Source organism: Chiloscyllium punctatum, chromosome 25 (assembly GCF_047496795.1).
Source record: "Chiloscyllium punctatum isolate Juve2018m chromosome 25, sChiPun1.3, whole genome shotgun sequence".
In the NCBI taxonomy this organism is placed as follows: domain Eukaryota; kingdom Metazoa; phylum Chordata; class Chondrichthyes; order Orectolobiformes; family Hemiscylliidae; genus Chiloscyllium; species Chiloscyllium punctatum.
This window is the reverse complement of record NC_092763.1, coordinates 37,836,786-37,863,731: the sequence shown is the minus strand read 5'-3', so window position 1 is coordinate 37,863,731 and position 26,946 is coordinate 37,836,786. Positions and strand designations below refer to the sequence as shown.

The 26,946-nt window shown below is 39.8% G+C and overlaps 1 protein-coding gene across 1 annotated transcript in view; it reads left to right on the top strand.

Annotated features, from left to right (window-relative positions):
* The first annotated feature begins 1,713 nt into the window (after positions 1-1,713).
* Positions 1,714-26,946, top strand: part of srpx2 (sushi-repeat containing protein X-linked 2) — a 70,495-nt gene continuing 45,262 nt past the window's right edge. Inside the window, exons 1-2 of the mRNA XM_072595060.1 lie at positions 1,714-1,867; positions 2,187-2,297. Of these exons, the coding sequence (XP_072451161.1) occupies positions 2,234-2,297 (64 nt within the window). The 5' untranslated portion in view covers positions 1,714-1,867; positions 2,187-2,233. The remainder of the gene's footprint in view (positions 1,868-2,186; positions 2,298-26,946) is intronic.

Genomic DNA, 26,946 nt, shown 5'->3' with positions numbered 1-26,946 from the left:
CCTTCTTCATTTGGGGCACAGTTGCCAAGTCATTTGGCAGCTATATAAAATTTTAGTTAAGCGATATTTGGAGTGTTGTGTGCAGTTCCAGCCGCCACCCTATAGGAGGAATGTGGATGCTTTGAAAACAGTGCAATAGAGGTTTACCAGGATATTGCCTGGACATTGGATAACCTTGGATTGTTTTTTGTTAGGGCTTCAGAGGCTGAGAGGTAACCTGAGGGGTAAAAGACACTGGCGGGAGTAATCTATAGACCCCCAGTGTCAGACTATTTAATCAATACTGAACTGGAAGTTATTCCTGAATCCCGAGGAGCTGGGAAGGTGAAGAGGAAGAAGCTCGATTTCGGTATGAATTAAATAGACTTCATCTAATGGCCTCGCATTCTGAAGGCTCTCTAAAAATGAAAGAAAGACTAAATTTAAAGTGATACATAATTGGCTGAAAAATAAAGGAGGCAGGAAGAATCGATCCTCGAGAAGGCACAGTTTTCTTCAGACACAACAATCCTGCTTGGATTTGAAACACGATCTTGAAGTAAACCCGAGCTAATATTCAATGTCATTGACAGTTTCACTAAGCTATATTTTACGAGAAGTTTTTGGGGTGGCAGGTAGTTTGTGGCTATGTATGAGAAACAAATCTCACTCACTTCAATAATTTCAGTCCGAGACAAGATCTGAAGTAATCAGTACGTTTATTATATGCTTGCAAATAGACACACAGAGTTTAGCAAGTACATACCTTATTTAGGATTCACTACTCCCAACCCGGTGCCCATTACTATTGTTTATCTCTTGCCTTATCCGGCCTTGTGCATAACAAAGTACAAGTTTTACTCGGCCATTTCACCACATCCTATTGTGGTCCATTGTTAGGTACATCCTCCTTCACTGCCATCTATTTCCCCCACTTGTGACATTTCCTCCCTTTCCCCAACCATATTGATCCTTATGACCTTTTAATTGGGGTTTGTATTTGTGTTTTTGTGTTTTTGCAGAAGTGGGAAACAGATGCTTATAACTACTGCTTGTACAAGCATATCTGGCTTAACCTACATCCTCACAGCACCTTATCTATTTGTCTGTAACATCTACCATTGCTTGCAGGCACGTTTCATTCTTGTATGCACATTTTAGCTAATACAAAAACAATTATATATTTCCTTCACATAGTTTTCAATCTTGTTGGCTCAGCTCTTGGCTGAAACAATTATACACTGGTATGAGAGCATTTACCTTGCATAAGTAATTATGATTGCAGAAGTAACACTACTTTACCTATATCCCACACTATGCCAACTGCTCTACAGCAAACTCTATTACAACATAAAAATTGTAAATATTGAAAGCTTTCAGGGAGATAATTGGAGAGTGCTCTATTTACTAAATACTGCACATTTTAGAGAAGATGTCTGCTGTTCAAAAGATAAAAAAACTTTATTTTTAAAAAAAGAATTTTTAAAATTCCAATTGATGTAGTAGTGTTTATTCCCCTTCACATTTGCTTTCATACGGGAACTAAGTATTAAACTCTACCAGATTTTGCGATTTTTCCTTCAAAGCTGCTTCTTGTTAACTTATTTAAATTCACAAAACAATATGACGATGAAAATATCTGATTCACATCCGGCATAGTTTTGTTCCTGGCAGCCATTTAAAGCCACTCTTTAGCGAGGTTTATTATTGTTACTGGCGATGTTTAATGTCAGAACGGCACAGCTTTAAGGGGCTTCTAGAAGCCCCTCACTGGATGGAACCGAATGATGTCACTCGCTCCTGCTTCCAGCTTCCTTGCTTTCCATATGTGCCAAACTTCAGGATTGAAATTCCTCCTGTACGGTAGGAAGGAAATATAATATAAAAGGTAATTCATTAGATCTGTCGGATCGTGAAGAAACAAAATTTTCCATCCTAGTGTGGCCTGAATGATATTTGCTCCTTTTGGTCAGTTTCAGTTTACATTAAAACGCTTACTGTTTAGAGAAGAAGCAAGGTTTAAGTGACCCTTCGTCCGTGGTTTTAAACTAAGTGGGTGAGCAACTTTGGCAGGGGTGCATGTCCTGACTTTGAATACCTTTTAGATCAATGTATAATTTGTGCATTATTATTCTGTTGAACTGTTGTAAATGCTCGGGAAGCAGCAACTTTATGGCATAGTTGAATAATTTTAATCTTATTCATAGACATACTTGTGGAGTTTGAAATTTGAATCAGATTAATTGAACGGGACATGAGAAGATTATTTTTCTTGCTCACTCTCTCTGTGAGGGCAGCAGTTGCCTATCGTTATGAAGGTAAGAGTGAATTGTTTTCTTGTTATATTGAGAGGATCTAACTGCCAGAGAATTTTCATTCAATTCAATTTCCTTCCTTTCTTTCCCCAAAACCACTGATTTGTGATGTGGCAGTACACCAGAAATATTTGTGTAGAATATCGAGAGTGCTGGGTTCTCTCCTTTTACTGAGTCAACTCAACATAGTTGAGAATTAAGACTAAAATAATGTGTCCCCTACAGAGTAGACTACTGAAAGAAAGGGTACCTCTTTTTGTGGGAATGCTGATGTAATAGATATATGGATGGTTTATGAGGACGGGAAATTGAGGAACTGAATTATAACAGAGCCTATTTAATATACGACAGCTGGTTTGTTCAGGAAAAAGCTGTTGCTTTTGCTGAGGTGGCTAATTATGATCTGAGTCGAGGTAGAAGATGAGGAAAAGGAAGCTGATGCAAATTCCTGTCAAGAATCACACGAAGTGTAGCTTGGATGTGTGAGGCATAGGCTTATTTTGTCAACTACTTTAATTCATCTGTATCCCAATAGTCAGCTGCTCTTTTCTGGCCAAAGTTGACTGTTAGTAAGTGGGGCTAGGACTAAAATTGGACACTCCCAGGGCACACATTGGTGTCAGAAAAAGGTGCTTGATGGTAAATGGGGAGAGTTGGAATGTAACCAGGCTCTGGAGGGGGTGCCAAAGGGCAGTGGCTTAAACATGCCTGGAGAAAAAGTCCTGGAGATGGGATTGCTCCTGAGTTCACGTTTAGTTGCATACCACTTCAAGAAGGATGAACATATGTCAAGTCTTAGCTTTTGTGTCTTTGCAATAGGGTTTTCTTTTTCTACCTCACCATCTTTTGTAGCTTGTATAGAGTTAGAGTTTTACAGTACAGAGAGAAGTTCTTTGGCTCATTGTATCTACAGTGGTCATCAAGCACTTATCTATTCTCTTTCCATTTCCAGTACTTGGCTCATGGCCCTGTATGCTGTGGAACTTAGCGTGTATCTAAATACTTCTTAAGTTGTAGTTTGTCCCACCACTACCACCCTTTTTAGGTGGATTTCCATATAAACCACTAGGTGAAAAATATTTTCCCTAAATACCTACATTACCCTTCTGCCCTTGACTATAAATTTATGCGTCCTCATTATTGATCCCTATTCAAAAGGGAAAAAAATTCTTCCTATTTAGATCCCTCAAATTTGTACACCTTAAGCATGTCTCTCCCCCAGCTTAACCATCTCTGTTCTTCTTAATTCAGTCCTAAATCTGCTCCCCCTAATTTTTGAGGCTATGCCCTCTTGTCCTAGTTTCACCTGCCAATGGAAACATCCTCTGTCTATCTTATCTATTTCCTTCATAATTTTATATGTTTCTATAAGAAACCCCTGATTCTTCTAAATTCCAATCATTATAATCCCATTACAATCATTATAAGCCAATCCCTGAACCTCTTCTGCACCCCCACTAGTGCCAGTACATCCTTTCTCAAGTAAGGAGACCAAAACTGCACGCAGTACTCCAGGTGTGGCCTCACCAGAACCCTATACAGCTGCAACATAACCTCCCTGCTTTTAAACCCAATTCCTTTAGGAATGAAGGACAAAATTCCATTTTCTTTTCTGATGACCTGTTGTACATGCAGACTAAATTTCTGAGATTCATGCACAAGGACACCCAGATCCCTTTGCATAGCAGTATGCTGCAACTATTTACCATTCAAGTAATAATCAGTTTTACTGTTACTCCTACCAAAATGGATGGCTTCACATTTATGAACATTGTATTCCATCTGTCAGACCTTTGCCCACTCACTCAAAGTATCTATGTTTCTTTGCAAAGTTTTACAGTCCTCTGCACACTTTGCTCTATCACTTATCTTAATGTCTCCTTACAGCTGAAAAGCTCCAACCCAGGCATTTTTATCAATGACTCAGAATTAATGCTAGAGAAGACCATAAGCTTACTCATAGAATTAAATTTCAAAACCAATAGTTAAAGATGTCAATTGAGAAAAGTGCTAGCTTTCCTGTATGGCATTTTAGGATTTGCCACTTTTCCATTCAGCTCTAGTTTGATGAATTGCCAAAGGGTGATTAGCTAAAAAGTTAGCTGTAAAATATTTTTGATTGAACACAGCTGAGATTTATTGAGGTTATAAAGGTACAATGGTATAATGAATTAAAATTGGCATCAAGTGCCACCAGGTGGTTCAGGAATATAGGAAAATCAGAAAGCTAAGTGCTTTTGAGCTTGAAGACCCAGCAACAATTGATGTTAACAATTCTATGGTTTCACTGAGTAAAGGCAATTTTGGAAACAGAAATGCATTCCGCCAGGGTTGTTTTCAACAGATAATCTGATCCATCCCAATAGAAAACAAAATGATCTCTCAAATAGGAAGCAAGATGGTTCAACTAATAATGTACTTTTCACAGGGGCAAGAGAACAACACATAAAAATAACATACTCGCAATCATTTACTGACTAATGAACAGGGAATTTAAGAAACGTGAAAGTTTGAGATTTTCGATAAATTGAGGCAGTGATTTGGTGTGCTTAACTGATCTCAATCTCTTCTGCGTTTCCTTCCCAGAGTTTGATTTGGTTGATGTAATGATGTTTCTGAGCTTGGCTGGACCAGTTTTTGTTTTGTACTCAAAACACTTGCTGTCTATCATTTCTTCTGTAAGCTTTCTAAATTCAGAAATTTACAAAGAATTATTACAATTAGCTATAATTTATTTACCTTAGGTGTTGTTCAAAATGCTCAATGTCACAAAATTTAGAAATCTATTGGTCCTAGCTGCAGTTGCAATTGTTTGAATTGAAGGTGAGTCTGTTATTCAAACCTTGTTGACGCTGCTGTATCTGGCTATTTCACTTATTTGCAAAACCTATTTTTTAAAAATGTGATATGATGGTTGTTCTGCTGATTGTTAAAGTTAGTCTTAGTTAGAATTAAAACAAGTTATCTGAAAATAAACAGTTCTGAAAAGCAGAAACATGATCCTCCCAAGTATGTATTCCTAATTTTCTAAAGGGAAAAATATAGTCTTGAGTTTCAATAAGTTGTATTTGTACAAGCACATTACAGAATGCTAAACTATATTACATCAATCAATGGCAAGTTAATATGATATTGTCATATTAACTAAAGTCTGACATTGACCTAACTTTCCTTTGTGTTATAACATCTGGTAAGAAGGAAAGAAATCTACACCAAGAACTCTAAGCTCCAGTGAGAATATTTGTAAATTGAAAGTGCCCTTGAGGAAAGGCAAAAGTATGAAATCAACTTCCTAACACTTTCTAGGTTAAATTGACAGACAATATAGCAGCATAAATTGGGAATAATCTTCCTAAAAGACCATGTATACTGGTACAATTTGTATGGAAGAATTGTCTTATGAACAAAGGGTAAAAGGTTGGGACTCATTGGAATTTAGAAGATCGAGAGGTGGGCTAATTGAAACATATCTTAACAGACTTGGGAGGATGTTTTCCCCTCATGGGAGAGTCTAGGACCAGAGGGCCTAGTCTCAAAATAAAGGGGTGTCAGTTTAAGACTGAGATGAGGAGGAATTTCTTCTGAGTGTTGTGATTCTTTGAAATTTCTTGCCATGGAGATTTGAAGGGGTGACATACTTGTGTATATTTAAGATTGAGTTTGATAGCTTCTTGATCAATAGGGGAATGAAGGGTTATGGGGAAAGGGCAGTAAAGTGGACGTGAGGAATGTTGGATTAGCTATGATCCTATTGAATAGCAATGCAGGCACGATGGCCAAATGACCTGTCACTGTTTCTGTTTCTTATAGTCTTCTGGTCAAATGTTCAAGACTGAAATTGATCGCCTTTTGTTAGATAAGGACATTGAGGATTGTAGTTATGGTAGCAAATTATAATCAGCTATAATCTAAATAAATTATTTGGTTATTCACTTAAATAATCTCATTGAAGTAGAGCAGAAATGGTGGCTGAGTGACCTATTCCCCTCTAATGGCCCTACAGTTCAACTCCCATGATTTTAAACCACCTATCTGGCTGAATGTTTGTTTGGCTGAAATTCCGGTTTCATACCTGGCCTACAATGGTTAGGTTTGATTTTCAGTTGTTGACTATAGCAGGCACTAAGATAAAGGTCTCAAAACAGGTAGGATTATCTTTAATACATCTTTATTCTGCCAAGCTAATACAGTAACAAAATAGTTTGCTATTGTAGGTGCCCAAAGAAGTAAATTCATTTTTCTTTCTTTCTTCTCCATTTGGGTTAGAAGGAACAATTTGGTACACTCAAGGGGAATACAAGCATTCCCCACCATGCGTTTGTTCTCTTTCCACCCCGACTCAATTATCCTGGTTTTTGTAACAGACCTGGCAGTTGATCCTATTGCTTACTGGGTTTTAGTGACGTTTTCTTTGCTACCTTGGCATGAAATGGATGGGTGGTTAATTGGAGAGGTTTAAATGGGACTTGGTGTAAAACAGTCCCAGGCATAATTTCTATAGCAATGGGTCAGTTTCTATTCCTCCTGCACATGTACATTTTAACTACCCTGAAATTGAGTTTATACTCACAAGATTACAAATTGTAAATGGAATATAAACACCATTGTTTTGTTAACATCTGTATACGCTGTTATGCATGTGTTTGCAAGTTGCCTTGGACATATGGATAATTAGAATGTTGGATCTTTGTGGTTTTATTGACTTGCAAAACTGGTGTTGCTGAAATTTTTAAGAATCTGGTTTGTGCTCTCTCTCATTTGAAGGCTGGGTGTGAAAAGACACGTATGTGTTGTCCACCCAAAGACAGGTTCTCTGCTCATTGCTTCATGATTTAGATATTTCCTCCTAAGTTGCTTAGAGCAATCTCTGATTTCCAATTGCATTACATAATGAACAATATGACTAGGGAAAGGAAAACATTCTTTGCCTTCTTTGTATGTGTATTTCATGGAAACACCGGCTCCCTTCCTGAAGGATCCTCTGCCGATAAGCAGACACTATAATTAAGGTTCTTCTGCTATCACCACTGAAATGTTATGGTTCTTAAGGAGAGAACCTTTACCTGGTAAGTGATAGGATCAGCCATTAAGAGTCCTGCAAATGTTGGGGGTTGTTGGGAGGGATGAGGGAGAGCACAATCATGGCAGTGTTATTTCCTGTGTATTTAAATCACAAAGTTGCAAAGTTATTAATTAATGCTTTTTATTTTGAATTGATCTATTTTGTGCTTCTCAAATTGAGTGAGTGGTTTCAAGGAACCGGAATACTTCTCCAGCTTGCCTATCAGAGTACACATTTTCATGAACACAAAGGTTAAAGCTCCTTCTATACTGCAGCCATTGATTGTAGTTCAAACTTCTGGAGCAAAGTGTTGAGAAACATGTGGCAGTAAAAATTACTGAGAGACATGAAATGATAACAAAAGCTATTTCACTTATATTTTGTATGGCGGAAAGCTGACTTAAATGGAATATGCACACATATTGCTTGAATAGCTGGGTCCATAATTCTAACAGGTAAGTTTCTTTGGAACTCTCACCAGCTAGGAGTTGTAAGAGTTCCAAGAGGCCTGGATTAGGATCCAGATTTTGAAATTAATTTCTACTGCTTTCACAGTATCTCTTTACAAAAATCACATTGCATATGTTCTTAGAGACTAAAGATTTTTCCACTGTATTCATGGGTTATGTCACTTTACTGTGATGGATTAAGAAGGTTACATGTGTCATTACATACATTAACCCTGCCACAATGCGACTGATCGCTATTACCTGGGGCACCAATGAGGCCCATCCCATTTGTGCTTGGAGAAAGGAGTTCAGTGAAACTTAGGGCCTTGATCCTCTTTGTGCTGAATAAATAGTATGCACACACTTAAACATAAAACAAACTCTTAGCAAAAGCAACTGAGGATGAAATGGTAAACTTAGTTTTGAATAAAGAGAATTAGATATCAAGTTCAGCTGTGTCTTTAATTAAATACTTGTGTACCTTCATAATTCCCCTCAGTTTGTCATACTTGGCTGTTGCTTGATTTGAGAATGACACCATGGTTTCTGTCATGGATCGTCATATAATTCAACACAACAATTCTCAACTCCTAGATTTTTGGGAACATTGGGCATGACATCCCATGAGGTCACGGGATCCAAATTGGAGGATTTGCTTCTTTTTTTCTCTGCCCTTCCTCATCATTGCATCAGCATGACCGAATGCGATAGACAAGTTGTTTTTTGAATGACTCTGTAGAATGACTCCCAGTCATTGAAGCTCTCTTTGTAGTGCAGCACCATTAACGTAACGAGAACCTTTTGAAGTGTTTTCTTTGTCTTCCCCTGACCACATAACAATTGAAAAAAGAATACCTGATAGAGAAGATGATTTACTCACAGTGGAGTTGATTTTTGCTGGCATTTTGCCTGAATGCTTGTAGAGCTAGCTTCCAGAGAGACATTAGCCTTTATTTGACTGTCCTCCCTACAACAGTCATTGAATCTGGAGAATACAGCAGAGGCATTGCTAATGGAAATTCTGTAACACTTTTATGCATCATGTTAACAGTCCATGCTTTGCTGAAGTACAGGAGTGTGGTGATGACAGCTTCTCTGTACACCAGGGCTTTTGTTGACTAGCAGAGATCTGTATTGTCAAATATTCATTTTTTTTTTGATTTTGATCATGGAATGCAGGTGTCATTGGCTTTGCCAACATTTATCACCCAGTGACAAAAACAGAAATTGTTAGAAAATCTCAGCAAGTCTGGAGAGAAATCAGAGTTATTGTTTTGGATCCAGTGATGCTTCTTCAGACTTGCTGAGATTTTCCAGCAATTTCTGTTTTTGTTACTGATTTCCAGCATCTTGTGAATTCTGAATACTAGGTGAATGTCCATTGTTGGTTGGGCATGGTGACAGTCTGTCCAGACCTTTGCAATCGGATCCTTGGTAGCTTTCTTCAAGGTCGACAATGAGCACCACGATTTCACTGCTAATGGTAAAATCTGTGAAATGAATAGTAATGTGGAGGATTTGCAGTGCAGACATCTTATTTTTTACTCTTGTGTGCCAATGTTGAGGGACATCACATTTCACTTATATCCAAGCAAACCCCCCAAAAAACTATGCCTCATCAAATATATATCCACTTTTTCTTTTGCTCAATTACGTCTTATCAGTAAAATTTTGTCAGATTCAGAAATCCTTTGACTGGTTATCTCATATTTCTGGATGCTTTATATTTGGAAGATCTGATACTTCAGAAGTAGCAATCCTCTTCTGCTGTGTCTCTGATAACTTGCCAAGAAATGCAGTATTTACTTATTCTGAATGGTTTCCGATTGAACATTTTCATGTGAGTGCTGCTAAAAATAATATCTAACCCTTCTACTGGAGTTAAAGCTAACTGCTTTTCATCACTCAAGACAGTTAACAATTCTTTAATGGAATTAACATCATATGTATTTTCCACAATAAATTGAATCTCTGTCATCCCAACATACTTAGATAATACCAGTGGAATTATAACAGGAATGAAAACTAGTGTCTTCATTTTAATCTGTTATCATTGAGGCTGCAGAAATGCCCCATCACTCTCGTCCCATGGGTCATAACAAAACTAAAATTATCTTTTCCAGGGCATTGGTGATTACACTGCTATGAAAGGCTTATCTTTTAGTAAAATGTCTACATCAAAATTATCCACATTTTGGCCTTTTTAAAATGTTTCCACCAAAACTTATGATCAATCTCATTCTGTAGTCATGACAGACATAACATCAAAATATTTAAGAGCAGATAGAGAGGACTTATTGACCACTACAGACAGATAATCCATATCCCCAAAGAAAATTTCAGATAATGTAACAGAAGAAATACAAGCTGTAGGCCATTCCTTGCTCCAAATCTGCCCTGCCATTCAAAAGGATCTGCCTGAGAGGGTGCTGGAGGCAGATATTATCTCAATAATTTAGAAACAGTGGGTACTTAAAATGCCAGGATATTATAGGCTATGAATCAGGTGCAGACAAATAGGATTAGTGTACTTTGGTATTTGTTGGTTAGCATAGACATGGTGGGCTGAATGGCCTGTTTCTATGTTGTATGAGTCAAGATTAGAGTAGTGCTGGAAAAGCACAGCAGGTCAGGCAGCATCCAAGGAGCAGGAAAATCGACATTTCGGGCAAAAGCCCTTCATCAGGAATGAAGCCTTCATGTGCTTTTCCAGCACTACTCTAATCTTGACTCTAATCTCCAGCATCTGCAATCCTCACCTTCTCCTCTATGCTGTATTACTGAATAACTGTATGACTCTATCATGCATAATCTGCTTCGGTTTCAACTCTTCTTTCATGCCAGCTCATCAATTCCCTAGTATTTCAAAAATGTATCTACTTTCTCCTCAAAACTTCCAGTAATCTCTCCTTTCGGGTAGAGAATTCCAGATATTCACTACCCTTTCCAGAGTAAAAAGAAAAGCACCTCAATTTTAAACGTGTCGCCTAGTTTGAGATTCCCCCACTAGTAAAGTCATCATCTCCAAATCTATCCTGCCAAGCTTCCTCAAAATCTTGCGTGTTTCAAAAAGATCACATCCCATTCACTAGAGATTAGAAGAATAAAAGATTAAAATGTTTAGCTGTTCTTGATAAATCAAGCCCTGCATCCCAGAAATCAAGTTAGTGAATCTTTTTTAATGACCTTTAGTACAAGTAGATCCTTTCTTAAAATCTGTGCACAGAAATCTCGGTGTGACTTCACCAACACCATGTGCAATTGTAGCAAGACATCCCTAATTATTAAACTTCAATCCCTCAACAATAAAGGTCACAAATCAAATATCTACTTGTGCTGCCAATTTTACCTTCACAAACAAATTTTGTTTAGCCATTGCACAGGCCACTATAATGAAGGAAGCATTTCTGCAACATTTTCCAGTAACTGCTCTGTTTCCTTGACCTCACTTTTTTAAAGAAAAATATTGCTGGGATGTGGGCATTGTGAACTGGGCCAGCATTCATTGTCCATCCCTAAGTGCACTTGAGGAGGTGGTCAGCTGCTTTCTTGAATCGCTGTCTGTCTGGTGTGGGTATACCTACACTGCTGTTGGAGAGGGACTTCCAGGATGTTGACCCAGCAACACTTAAGGAATAATTATATACTGTAGTTCCAAGTTAGAATTAGTATGGATGATATGTGACTTGGAAAGAAACTTGGAGATGGTGATATTCTTAAGCATCTGCTGCCCTTGTCCTTTTAGGTGATAGTGGTCATGGCTTTGGAATGTACTATCTAAAAAGCCTTGGTGAATTTGTACTGTGCAAGTTGTAATTGGTACACTTTGCTGCTACTGTGTGTATTGTTGGTGGCGGGAATAAATGTTTGTGGATGCAGTGCCTGCTGAGTAGGCTACTTTGTCCTCAATAGTATCAAGCGTCTTCAATTTTGTTTGAAATGGGCTCATCCAGGCAAGTGTGGAGTATTCCATCATACACCTGACTTGTGTCTTATGGATGGTAGACAAGCTTTGTGGAGTTGGGGGATGAGCCATTACTGTGGCACGGCGGCTCAGTGGTTAGCCCTGCTGCCTCAGCACCAGGGACCTGGTTTGATTCCAGCTGCGGGTGTCTGTCTGTGTGGAGTTGCACATTCTCCCAGTGTCTACGTGGGTCTCCTCTGCTTTCTCCCACAATCCAAACACATGCAGGTCAGATGGTTTAGCCATGCTAAATTGGCCTGATTGTCCAGGGTTGTGTAGGTTAGGTAGATTAACCATGGGGAATGCAGGCTTACAGGGATAGGGTAGGATAGAGTGGGTCTGGGTGGGATACTCTTTAGGGAGTTGGTATGGACTTGATGGGCTGAATGGCCTGCTTGCACATTGTATGGACTCTATGGTTTTATTGTTTATTAACATTTTAGCAGTTCAAGCCTGGATGTTGTCCCAGTCTTGCTGCATTTGAACATAGATTGTTCCTGTATCTAAGGAGTCATGAATGTGCAATCTTCAGAACCAATCATTAGTGAATGGCACTATTTTGCACTTTATAATAGAGGAAAGGTCATTGCTGAAGCAGTTGCAGATTTTTGGATGTAGGATATTACTGAGATGACTGATATCCAACACACTGAATCATCTACTTTTATGCTTGATATGACACCAACCCGTAGAGAACTTTCCTCTGATTCCCATTGACTTAAATACTGTTTCACCTTGCCTCACCTAACTTCTGGATTTGAGCTTTTTTTTGTCTATTTTAAGGACTAGACATAAATAATTGGAAATATGAACCAGAAAGTGCAATTTGGACTAATAGACTATTTTTACTTTTACTTTTCCTTTTTTTCTTTAAAGGAGAAGTGATCCTATGTTCTGTTGCTTTGTGAGACATGCCAGCACCAGGTATCCTTTAGGAATGAAATAGTTGCAGCAACAGCTCAGCTTGTGGATTGGTTACAAAAGTAGCTGTTTCTCACCTGCCTTTTCTGTCCTGTCCGCATTTGCGATTAAAAGTGATATAGTTTAAATTTGCAGATTAGTAACTAATCTATTTTTAACATGTTGGGGAGGCTTGTTACAAGAAAATAACCATGCTAGAGATTAAACTGTGACCATAAGACGCAGGTAGAAAAGTAGTCCATTCGGCCCATCGAGTATGTTCCAGCACTCAGTGAGATCAGCATTGATTTTGGAGTCCTCGAATCCACTCTCTTACCATTTCCCCAATTCCCTTACTGGTTAAAATTCTGTCAAGCATATCCTTGAACATTATTAGCCCCCAGCCTTGAGCGCTCTCTGCATAAAATAATTTCACTACTTTCTGAGAGGAAAAAAACCTCCTCATCTATGTCTTAATCTTTCACCTTTCAACTTAAACCTATGCCCTCTAGTTTTGCACTGCCCTATCCTAGGAAAAAGACTTTGACTATTCACCCTCTCCATGCCTCTCATAGAGTCATACAACGTGAAAACCGACCTTTCGGTCCAACCTGTCTATGCCAACCAAGTTTCCCCACCTAAATTAGTCCCATTTGCCTACATTTGGCCCATGTCCCTCTAAACCTTTCCTATGCGTGTACCTGTCTAAATATCTTTCACATGTTGTAACTGTACCTGCATCGACCACTTCCTCTGGCAGTTCATTCCACATTCAAACCACCCTCTGTGCAAATAAGGTTACCCCTCAGGTCCCCTTTAAATTTTTCTCCTTTCACCTTTAAAGCTTTGCCTTCCAGTTTTGAACTGCCTGAGCTTTGAGATTCTTTTCCATGGAGAGGCTAATCTAGACTGTGCCACTGAACAAACTGAAGGCTGAATTAGATGGATTTTTAATCAACAAAAGAGTAGAAGGTTACAGGCAGCAAAATGGAGTTTAAGCCACAATAAGATCAGTAATTGTCTTATCAAAAAACCAAATATTCTACTCTTGTTCTAATTTCTTATAATCGATGGCGGGGGATGTACCACTGGACCAGAGGTGCTGACTTTCAGGTGAGATGTTAATATTGAGACCATATCTACATTCTTGGTGGAAACATGGAACTACGCAAAAAAAAAGGCAGTTTTCCCAGTGCCCTGTCCAACAGTTTTCTCTCAACCATCACCAGGTAAAAATGGATTAAAGTGGTAATTTATCTTACTGCTATTGTTGCATTTTATACAAAAAATAAGGTTAGATCACAGAGTACAGTTGGAAGTTTTCATGCTTCGTATGAAATGGAATTTGAAACATTAGAGGATGGACAGTGTGGATGTACCAGGATGATGTCACTGATGGGAATTGCAGTTTTCACGGACTTTGATACTTGAACTTGATACTGCCATTATAGCAAAGAGAAAATTTAATAAGAGCTTTTCAAAATTGTGACTGGGGTAGGCAGTAGTAAAAGTCCTCAAATTCTTCGATGTACAAGGAATGAAGTTTAAAGGACTTTTTTTTTGCAGAAGGTTGTTGCGTCATGGTTATGATGTAGTACAAGTTCAGTTTTAAAAGGGGTGATCCTTTAATCGTGGAACCTTTTGAGCATAGACAGCCACCATTCAGCTAATCATGCCTGTGCCTTACCAATACAGTTAATTTCCCATGTCTATTACTGTTAAATCCATTTCTAACATCCTACAGATCAACGGAGAGCATTGTAGCCTCAACATAAAGTGATGACGAGTTCAAATCCCACTTCAGAGACTTGAGTCCGTAGTGCAAGCTTCAGTAAAATGCTGAGACGGGTTTCAACGTTAAGGTGAAAGGTCATACTGACACCCCAGCTTCTCCAAAATGTAAATATTGGCTAGTTCCTTTGGCTGTATTGAGTTTTGGAATGCCCTTAAGCTAGTGCAAGGTGCTATGAAAATGCAACTTGTTAACAAAACAACAGAGGCTGAATTTCAAATAATAAGTGGAGAGAGTGATCTCGAGGGCTTATGAAATACAGAGTTCACATAACTTGCCGGCAGCAGGATGATGGTATAGAATCAAAGCACAGGTCATTTAGGCCGTCATTCTTGTGGCAGCTCTTGGAAAGAAATTATTCCCAATGCCCTGCTCTTTACCCATAGCCTTACAATGTTCCTTCCTTTTACCCTAATTTCCTTTTACTATTGAATCTGCTTCCATTAACCTTCCAGAACAATTCTCCAACCAAGTCTTCAACACCACCCCCTAGACCCCCGCCCCTTGCCAGATTTTTTACTAATTACCCTAAATGTTTATTTGTAATCAACTTTTCTCCATTACAGGGCCTTGCAAAGTAGTCAGGACCTCACATCGGGATGATTTTATAAATCTCTATAAGATCACTCTTCAGCTCCAGGGAAGATAGGCTGAGGCTATCAGCCTCTCCCTATAGCTCAAAGTCTCCAATCGCTGCCATATCATTTTAAATCTTTTCCAAGCCCTTTCAGGTTTAATAATGATCTTCCTGTAGTAGTGAGACCAGAACTGAACACACTATTCTAAAAGTGGCCTCACCACCAATGTCCTGTACAACTGCAACATGACATCCCAACTCCAAAATTCTGTGCACTGACCAATAACAGCAAGTGTGCCAAATGCTGCCTTCAGCATCGTGCCTACCTGTGACTCCACTTTCAAGGAACCATGAATCTGGACCCTAAGGTCTCTTTGTTCGGCAACACTCCCCATGACCCTACCATTAACTGTATAAATCCTGTCTTGGTTTGCCTTACCAAAATGTAATACCTCACATTTATCTAAATTAAACTCCATTTCGCACTCCTCAGCCCATTGGCCCATCTGATCAAGGTCCCATGGCATTCTGAGATGACCTTCTTCACCATTCACTACACCACTAAGTTTGGTGTCATCTATAAACCTATGAACCATAACTCCCATATTCACATCCAAATCATTTATATAAATGACAAAAAGCAGTGGACTCAGCACCAATCCTTATGACAAACTACTAGCCAGAGGCCTCCAGTCTGATAAACCACCCTACACCACTACCCTCTGTCTCCTACCTTCAAGTGGATTTTATATTCAATTGGCTGGTTCTCACTGTATTCTGTGTGATCTAATCTTGCTGACCAGTCTACCATGTGGAACCTTGTCAAATGCCTTACCGAAGCACATATAGACAATGTCTATGACTCTTCTTTCATCAATCATTTTTGTCACCTCTTCAAAAAAAGTCAATCAAGTTAGTGAGATATGATTTGCTAGGCACAAAGCCAAGCTGACTATTCCTAATCAGTCCTTACCTTTCCAAATGCATGTAAATCTTGTCCTGGGAATTGATTTAGCTCAGTTGGGTTGGATCATTGGTTTGCAGAGTAGGGTGATGCCAACAGTGTGGGTTCAATTCCCATCATTGGCTTGAGGTTGCCATGAAGGACTTTCCTTCACAACCTCTTCCCTCATCTGAGGTCTGGTGGCCCTCATGTTAAATCACCATTAGTCACTTCTCTCTAATAAGAGAGCAGCCCCTATGGCCTAGTAAGACTATGGTGACATAACAACAATTCCTGTCCCTCCGATTCCCCTCCAACAACTTACCCATCACTGATGTTGGGCTCACTGATCTATAGTTCCCTGGCTTTTCCTTACTGCCTTTCTTTACTAGTGGCACCACATTAGCCAACCTCCAGTCTTCTGGAGACGAACTGGAGGCTGGAAGGACACAGCAAGCAAGTCAGCATCAGGAGGTGGAGAAGTTAGCATTTTGGGTGTAACCCTTTGTCTCTAAGCTCCAGTCTTCCGGGACCTAACCCATGGCTGTTGATGATACAAATATCTCCGCAAGGAGCCCATCAATCTCTTGCCAAGCATCTCAAGAAGTTCTGGGATACACCTGATCAGGTCCTTGGGATCTATACTCCTTTGTGTTTTAAGACCTCCAACACTTCCTCTTCTGTAATATGAACATTTTCAAGACATCACTATTTATTTCCCCAAGCTCCCTAGCTTCTATGTCCTTCTCCACATTAAATACCGACGTGAAATATTCATTTAGTATCTGGCCCATCTATGCAGTTCCACGCATTGATGGCCTTGTTGATCTTTAAGGGACGCTATTCTCTCCCTGGTTACTCTATTGACCTTAATGTATTTGTAGAATCTCTTTGGATTCTCCTTAAACCTGTTTACCAAAGCTAACTCAGATCCCATTTTTGTCCTCCTAAACTACCCTCTTAAGTATACTCCTACTGCCCTTATTCTCCTCGAGGGATTCACTCAATCCCAGCTGTCTAAACCGGATATATGTCTCTTTTTTTTTTCTTACCCTGGGTAATCCAAGATGGAGGATGGGGAAAGTTTCTAGCTGTAAGAGCTGCTCCTTTTTTTTTAGGTATTTTAGGTGTTGGAGGTGATTTCCTTGAATTCCAGGAACAGCAATTACTGTTTTATATGCTGTTGCATTGTTTTGGAACTTTGGAAAAAAATAGTCAAAACAACAGCAGTTTTAAAAGGGAGAAGAGCAGACAAAGGAAGCACATTGTAAGAATAGTGCAGGAGAGAGAGAGAACCTGCACAGTTACCACCTTTGCTGTTTGAATTCGTGTATCGCTGGACATCAGAGTGCATCTGGGAAAATTAACAAACAGTGAAATTCACAACTAATCTTGGAGGAACTGCTGGGCGAAGTTTGCAGCACAGAATCAGATAAGTTAATTGTTGTTTTAAGTGTGGCCGATAGAGAATCTGCAGTAGTGAGTATAGTGGATTCTTTCTTGATTATATATTTTTGGAGATAAGTCTCTTGATTAAACTTAAAATATAAGCCATAGCTACTAATTTAATCTGGGACAGTGTTTGTAGAGGAATAAGACGGTGTTATTTTCTGGGTCTGTAGATTGTGAAGGAGCAAAAATGTCATATGTGTGAGTTTAAAGAGAGTTTAAAGGTTACTGTGGATTATATCTGCCATAAATGCTGTTGGATGCAAATCTTATCAGATCAAGTGGATCAGTTGGAGAGACAGAAGCGATGAGGAATTTGCAACAGCAACAGTATGTGATGGATGGTAGTTATGGGGTGGGGGGGGGGGAAGTCTCAGATACAGTTAACTCCAGCAAGGGTGAGAGAGGTAGGCAGCTAGTGCAGGATCTTTTGTGGATATACCCATTTCAAACAGGTATGCTGTTTTGGAAAGTGTCGGGGGTGATGGAATCTCAGGAGAACGTAGCACGAACAGCCAAGTTTCTGGTATTGAGACTGGCTGTAATGCAAAAAGGGGTACGTCGGCTTCCAAGAGATCAATTGTGTGAGGGGATTCTGTAGTCAGAAGTATAGACAGACGTTTCAGTGGCCAACAGAGAAAAAGCAGAATGGTGTGTTGTTCCCTGGTGCCAGGATCAAGGATGTCTCAGAGAGGGTGCAGAATGTTCTCACTGGAGAGAGGGGCCAGCAAGAGGTCATTGTTGACATTGGAACCAACAATATAGGAAGGGAAAAGGTTGAGACTCTGAAGGGAGATTACAGAGAATTAGGCAAAAATTTAAAAAGGAGGTCCTCAAGGGTAGTATTATCTGGATTACTCCCAGTGCTACGAGCTAGTGAGGGCAGGAATAGGAGGATAGAGCAGGTGAATGCATGGCTGAGGAGCTGGTGTATGGGAGAAGGATTCACATTTTTGAATCATTGGAATCTCTTTTGGGGTAGAAGTGACCTGTACAAGAAGGATGGATTGCACCTAAATTGGAAGGGGACTAATATACTGGCAGGGAGATTTGCTAGAACTGCTTGGGAAGATCTAAACTAGTAAAGTGGGGGGGAGGGGTGGGACCCAGGGAAATAGAGGAAAGAAATCGATCTGAGATGGGTACAGCTGAGAACAGAGGTGAGTCCAACAGGCAGGGACAAGGTAGGACTAATAAATGAAACTGCATTTATTTCAATGCAAGGGGCCTAACGAGGAAGGCAGATGAACTCAGGGCATAGTTAGGAACATTGGATTGGGATATCATAGCAATTATGGAAAGATGGCTCAGGGATGGGCGGGACTGGCAGCTTAATGTTCCAGGATACAAGTGCGACAGGAAGGACAAAGGGAGGCAAGGGAGGAGGGGGAGTGGCATTTTTGATAAGGGATAGCATTACAGCTGTGCTGAGGGAAGATATTCCCGGAAATACATCCAGGGAAGTTATTTGGGTGGAACTGAGGAATAAGAAAGGGATGATCACCTTATTGGGATTGTATTATAGACCCCCTAATAGTCAGAGGGAAATTGAGAAACAAACTTGCAAGGCGATCTCAGCTATCTGTAAGAATAATAGGGTGGTTATGGTAGGGGATTTTAACTTTCCAAATATCGACTGGGATTGCCATAGTGTTAAAGGCTTAGATGGAGAGGAATTTCTTAAGCGTGTACAAGAAAATTTTCTGATTCAGTATGTGGATGTACCTACTAGAGAAGGTGCAAAACCTGACCTACTCTTGGGAAATAAGGCAGGGCAGGTGACTGAGGTGTCAGTGAGGGAGCACTTTGAGGCCAACGACCATAATTCTAATCGTTTTAAAATAGTGATGGAAAAGCATAGACCAGATCTGAAAGTTGAAGTTCTAAATTGGAGAAAGGCCAATTTTGACGGTATTAGGCAAGAACTTTCGAAAGCTAATTGGAGGCAGATGTTCATAGGTAAAGGGACGGCTGGAAAATGGGAAGCCTTCAGAAATGAGATAACAAGAATCCAGAGAAAGTATATTCCTGTTAAGGTGAAAGGAAAGGCTGGTAGATATAGGGAATGCTGGATGACTAAAAAAATTGAGGGTTTGGTTAAGAAAAAGAAGGAAGCATATGTCAGGTTTGGACAGGATAGATCGAGTGAATCCTTAGAAGAGTATAAAGAAAGTAGGAGTATACTTAAGAGGGAAATCAGGAGGGCAAAACAGGGACATGAGATAGCTTTGGCAAATAGAATTAAGGAGAATCCAAAGAGATTTTTACAAATACATTAAGGACAAAATGGCAACTAGGGCGAGAACATGGCCCCTCAAAGATCAGCAAGGTGGACTTTGTGTGGAACCACAGAAAATGGGGGAGATACTGAATGAATACTTTGCAACAGTATTTGCTGTGGAAAAGGATATGGAAGATATAGACTGTAGGGAAATAGATGGTGACATCTTGCAAAATGTCCAGATTACAGAGGAGGAAGTGCTGGATGTCTTGAAACGGTTAAAGGTGGATAAATCCCCAAGGCCTGATCAGATGTACCCGAGAACTCTGTGGGAAGTCGATCTGAGATGGGTACAGCTGAGAGGGTAGTGGAGGGTGACAGAAGCTAGAGAAGTGATTGTTGGGCCTCTTGCTGAGATATTTGTATCATCGACAGTCACAGGTGAGGTGCCGGAAGACTGGTGGTTGGCAAACATGGTGCCACTGTTTAAGAAGGGCGGTAAAGATCAAGCCAGGGAACTATAGACCGGTGAGCCTGACCTTGGTGGTGGGCAAGTTGTTGGAGGGAATCCTGAGGGACAGGATGTACATGTATTTGGAAAGGCAAGGACTGATTAGGGATAATCAACATGACTTTGTGCGTGGGAAATCATGTCTCTCAAACTTGATTGAGTTTTTTGAAGAAGTAACAAAGAAGATTGATGCGGGTAGAGCAGTAGATGTGATGTATATAGACTTCAGAAAGGCGTTCGACAAGTTTCCCCATGGGAGACTGCTTAGCAAGGTTAGATCTCATGGAATACAGGGAGAACTAGCCATTTGTTTACAGAACTGGCTCAAAGGTAGAAGACAGAGGGTGGTGATGCAGGGTTGTTTTTCAGACTGGAGGCCTGTGACCAGTGGAGTGCCACAAGGATCGGTGATGGGCCCTCTACTTATTGTCATTTACATAAATGATTTGGATGCGAGCATAAGAAGTACAGTTAGTAAGTTTGCAGATGACACCAAAATTGGAGGTGTGGTGGACAGCGAAGAGGGGTACCTTAGATTACAACAGGATCTGGACCAGATGGGTCAATGGGCTGAGAAGTGGCAGATGGAGTTTAATTCAGATAAATGCGAGGTGCTGCATTTTGGGAAAGCAAATCTTAGCAGGACTTATACACTTAATGGTAAGGTCCTCGGGAGTGTTGCTGAACAGAGAGACCTTGGAGTGCAGGTTCATAGCTCCTTGAAAGTGGAATCGCAGGTAAATAGGATAGTGAAGAAGGCATTTGGTATGCTTTCCTTTATTGGTCAGAGTATTGAGTACAGGAGTTGGGAGGTCATGTTGCGGTTATACAGGACATTGGTTCGGCCACTGTTGGAATATTGAGTGCAATTCTGGTTTCCTTCTTATCAGAAAGATGTTGTGAAACTTGAAAGGGCTCAGAAAAGGTTTACAAGGATGTTGCCAGGGTTGGAGGATCTGAGCTACAGGGATAGGCGGAACAGGCTGGGGCTGTTTTGCCTGGAGCGTCAGAGGCTGAGGGGTGACCTTATCGAGGTTTACAAAATTGAGGGGCATGGATAGGATAAATAGGCAAAGTCTTTTCCCTGGGGTCGGGGAGTCCAGAACTAGAGGGCATAGGTTTAGGGTGAGAGGGGAAAGATATAAAAGAGGCTTAAGGGGCAACTTGTTCATGCAGAGGGTAGTATGTGTATGGAATGAGCTGCCAGAGGATGTGGTGGAGGCTGGTACAATTGCAACATTTGAAAGGCATTTGGATGTGTAAATGAACAGGAAGGGTTTGGAGGGATATGGGCCAGGTGCTGGCAGGTGGGACTAGATTGGGTTGGGGTATCTGGTCGGCATGGACGGGTTGGACTGAAGGGTCTGTTTCCATGCTGTACATCTCTCTGCCTCTGTGACTCTGACAGTGCCTCAATGTTTCTATTCAACCAACATTGCTTACCAGCTACACCTACCAGCCTTGCCCTTTACACTAATAGGAATATTCTATCTCTGAACTCCTGTTATCTCATTTTTGAAGACCTCCTACTTTTTGATAGATACTTATCTGATAGATACTCCAGATCACAGCAAAAATAATTACTTTTGTCCCATAAGCATCTTAAAACAATGTCTCATAGAGAGGAAGGTAAGAAAGAACAAATTTGGCCATTGAGGTAGTGGAGGGTGACAGACAGTAAGCATGAGATAGAATCAGAGTTGGACAGTTCACAATATGAATCTACAATTAACTAATAATTAAATACTGGGTCAGTTATGCATTTTCACACTTTGAGGGAGGAGAAGAGTATGGTCTAGTAAGGTCGTTTAGGAAATTAAAGGAAATCTATGCTCCTGACACTCTGAGTGGAAAAGAAATAACACTCAAAGACATTGCAAAAAAAACGAACTGTGAACTCGAGCCACAATCTGAGTCTAACTGACTGCCTCCTGAATTGATGGTTGCTGCCATTGATAATGTAATAGAATCACCAAAATGAAGTCACCTCCTTTCCCTTTCGAGGTTGTGACTCTCATCCATAGACTGTATTTTTTTAAACAGTACTTTCCACCTACAGTATTGCTGCAAAGCTGGTTGTCTGGTCTGATCTGTCCATACTGTATGAATGATCATGTATATTCGGATTTACGGGGGGTGGAGGGGTTTCATGTTAGTAATTAGCAATTGGTGGTTTTGCTACATTTTAGAGGATAAGTTTGTTATTTTTTTTTGTTTTCTTGTTTATTGACGAAAATTACTTGTTTTTAAAAAAACTCTTAGATGGTGGTCACAATTTAGCATTAACCATCCTTGAGATTAAATTGGTCATATTCACATTTGTGATGACTCAGATTCGTGCAGCTGATTTCCATAGCACTTTTCCCATTGTGATCATAAAACCATATTTGGACCAAGGCTGGGAATGATTCAGGAGCTGAATGGTTCTAGTGGGACCCAAACTGAGATCCAGGAGCAAGTTATTGCTAAGCAATTGGTGCTTGATGGCACTATTGATGTCATGTTCCATCATTATACTGATGATTGTGAGTAGATTGGGGCAGTCATTGGCTGGGTTGGATTTTATCAGCAGTTTATGGACAGTATATTCTTTGGTAATTTTCAAATTTCTGGGTAGATGCCTGTTTTGTTGCTCCAATGGAACAGCTGGTCTAGGGCTACGGCACATTTTGGAGCTCAAATCTTCAGTACTAGTGCTAGAGTTGTCAGAACCCATAGCCTTTGAAATGATCAGTGCCTTCAGCCATATCTGGATATCATGTGAATTGAATAGAATTGGCTGAAGACTGGCATTGTGATGCTGGGAACCTCAGGAGGAGTCTGATTTGGATTGTCCATTGCTTTGTGATTAGTCCTGATGAGTACAAGATGTGACACCTCAACTCTTGGATGTTTTTTAAAATAATTTTATGTTCTTTCTTGTACCAAGAGCCATTCTACCCCTATTTTGATTTGGACCTGTGATGAAGAGGATATTACTGTTAACCAGGCAAGATTAGTGTTGGGTTTAAATACGCAGATTTATAAGTGTGGTGTAATTGTGCTATACTAGTAAAGTTAAAATGTGTGTGTGGAATTTTAAGCTTCCCGTGTCGTGAGAGTAATGGTGAAAAACCTGGAAAAATACAGTGAGTGTAAAATATCAAATTCTCAATGTCGAGAGAGACGATCCTCCAGGACCCTGTATCCTTGCAAGACCTTTGTATGTCTGTTTTCACACCAACTCAGCCACAATTCAGCCCGTTAACACTTTACTTTGGAGCTCAGGGCCACCAATGCTTCTGCCAGGTCACTTTATGTACAAGGACAGACAAGGATGTCGTGCATCCGCACAGGTTGTTTTTCCACTTGACGTTGACACCCACACCTTATGGCTGTTAGTTTGCTTTCGTAGCACTTTTAATGAATTACTTGAGGCTTCCAGCCTCTGTGAGGGTTACTTTGCTTTCTCAATGTACAAAGTCTATAGCGATCAGACACTGGCAGTCAGTCTCTGTGGCTTGCATTGTTAAAGGCACAGGGAAAGTAGACAGGTTATGATAAAGATTGACGATTCAGTGTAAGCTACACATGATATTATGTTACATCAGTATCAGATCTGCAAAATGTACCAGCAGTTTAACTGGTGACACACTCCACATACTTCAAAGAATTATGTGAAAGTCAAATTGGAGCAGTTCTTTGTGGGTTAAGTGGGACTCAGTTAGAGATACAACCACAGTCAGCAAAGAGGCTCAACTAATTCGAGTCCAGGGGTTTCCATGGTTATTGAAGCACATCAGTCCTATAAGCATCCAGAAATCCATCAGTTTGCAGTCCGGAGATTAAGGCCCAGTCAAGCGCAGGGAGAGTTTGGTTGATGAGTTGAGCTACTGTTAAGACATCAATTGGAACTTTGTTGCCAATCAGTTTGGGGACTGGGTCACGATCAGTTCTGGGGTTTTCTCAGCGATGGTCAGGGACTTTATTTGAGTGCAATCAGGAGAGTCCTGGGAAAAGCAAGTAACTGAAATCTAAGAATGGGCTTCATTGTACTCATTCACTGAGCTGTGATAAGGGGCAGTTGGAAATGGCAAGATCGGACATCATTGTAAACTGGGTGGAACTAGATGCTCTAATAAGGTGGATCATACAGGTCATGGTAACTCAGGGCTCAAAATAGGGAGGTTGTCGAGAGAATAGCACAGAGTGAATTTATAGAGGCATGGTTGAAATGATACAAAGAGGTTCAACAAAACTGGAGAAAAGCTAAAAGGTCATTGGAACAGCAACAGAAAAAGGAGTGTGAAGAGCAGGAGAAAATTGTGGGTCATGTGGAGCTGATAAATCACTCATATGAAGATGAAGTTGTGACCTTGCTATTCCCAATCGAAAGTCAAATGGTACATTATGACACAAAATGGCAGCCACTACATATAAATTACGGGGAGTAAAGTACTTTTATTTTTCTCTTAGGGAAGAATAAAAACCTTGGATTTTGAGATCCTGCTAAGGATATTTACAGTAATTACACCTTCACTGATATACTGCTACCTAAAAGGCTTCAATTTGTGCTTCTTGTCAGGCCATTCATTGTCCAAGAATATAAATTTAAAATTATGGCCACAAGCAATTAGTAGATTGCATTACATGATGTGCATTAGTTGCCTTCTTGTCATGTAATCTAAAGAAGTATCATGAAAACAAGGAACTTAATGGTACCTGGAATTTCCAATTTACAAACACATTACACAGCAAGTTCTAGAAGAAATACTTTGCAGCAGCCAGATTCTCTCATTGAAATGTAAACATGCAAGGATAATCCTTGGGATATGGAAGGGTGCCTTTTCATTGGGCAGGGACTGAAATTGTGACTTACCTGCAGATTTCCCAATTTGGTATGGAAACTTTGGTTGGGCCAGTATCCACAATATCTCTCTGTTCCTACAATCCTGTGTGGTTGTGTCTGGCAGGTGCAAAACATTCCACTGCCTTTAGCAAGGTCTCCAGTGAAATATCCAAAAAACCTGGAACTTCCTCTTCTCCTAGTTTGCCACTGTTCACTGTTTGCCATGTCAAGTTAATTCCTCCAACCACAATACACCTCACTGGCTAGTAAAGGCGATGGCAAGTTCCAATTTTGGGCCCCCCTGCAGATGCATGCAGCCAGAGAACAGTGCAGTCACCATTGCCTGTGTATAATAATTGTTTGCATTCATTGCATTGAACAAAAACCAGTAAATGATATGTCCCACTATCCCTCTGCATGTTTATATACTTGTGCCTGTTTTTGGGAGGTATCAACTTTATCCTGCTGTCTAAGTGAGCATATTTCAACCTTATTTTGTTTAAGAACCCAATTCTTGGATTGCTTTGTTCACAGGAATTCCTAATAGCTGGTGCCATGCATATTTCATGGAAATCCCAATGTGAAACCTCCAACAAGTCTGTAGGTAGTTGTCAGTGAGTTAAATTGAGAATGTTGTTCCTTTTGATGCTGTGAAAAAATATCTGGACAGTCAATTTGATATCCCATTGCTTCTGACAGGAAGTTCTTAAGTGCATCACTTCAGAGTTGCTTTGTTTAATTATCATCAATGCCCACTTCAAAGTAATTCTCTGCATATGAAGTGCTTTGAGATGTCCCTAAGAACTAGCATCTCTTATCTTTTCAGCTTCCTAGATTTCTTTCTTACCTTTGTCCTTCCTTTATATAAATCATATGTTTTAGACCAGAGTTGTTCCTTTTACATTGTGTTATATTTTAGAATTGAGTTGTTCTAGGCAGTTATGCTCCTGAATCATGAGGAATGACGTATTTGTTTGTGACAGACTCTGAATCTGCAAAGGAAATCAGTGTATTTACTGTTTTGCAGAATGACTCAGGAGTTCCTGTCTCGTCTCATGTTGAGAAGTAGATCCTGCTTAATTTCAATTGCATTATTTTAGCATGAATCAGAGGAATAGTTTAAATGCAAATCCAAGTGAGTAAATGCTTACATTTTCCATGGAATTAATTTAAAGCATATAAATATATACGGTCCTCTTTAGGATAACAGTTCCCCAGTGAGAGAATGTATTTTCCTACAATTGCATATCTGTGGAGAATATATTTTGATTGTTCTGCCAACAAGATTGGCTTACTGTTTGCAAAAACTGTTGATTGTTGATGTGTTCTCCTCCCAAAAACAAGAAAGGTGAATTTTATCATGTCTTCATGTGGGCTTTTCTCTGCACATTTTCCAATAGAGGCTCCTGTTGAGCAATGTAGAGTTGAAGCTCTGGCATTTTCTTTATCCTCCCCCTTAACAAAGGTATTTGGAGGCTGCTGTGATGTCTGCACCATTACTGGCTGAGATCAACTTACTCAGCACGGACTGGAGGGTAAACTTGGAATTATCTGATCTGCATTACTTAGTACCATATTTGGTTTGCATTTCTTCACTGAGATACTAAGGAAACAGTGTAGATAATACATTCAAACAATTGTGCTTCATCATCTACAACTGATATAAACAAAAACCGGAAAGTATAAATCATCAACAAAACACATTTGTTGAACAGTTTACAAACTATTGTTTTGTTTGCTGAACTCCCTTAAACAGAAGTAATTATTTCATAATGTTATCAGATTGACTAACGTTTCTTCAGCAAACGTACATGATATTGAAAACAGAAGACCCATTACACAAAACCAACTCTTATTGTTTAAATAGCTGAAACTTTTTTTTCACATCAAAATAACTTTATTTTGCATCAATATATTAACCTAAATTATGATAATGATTGAAGATGCAATTAAAGT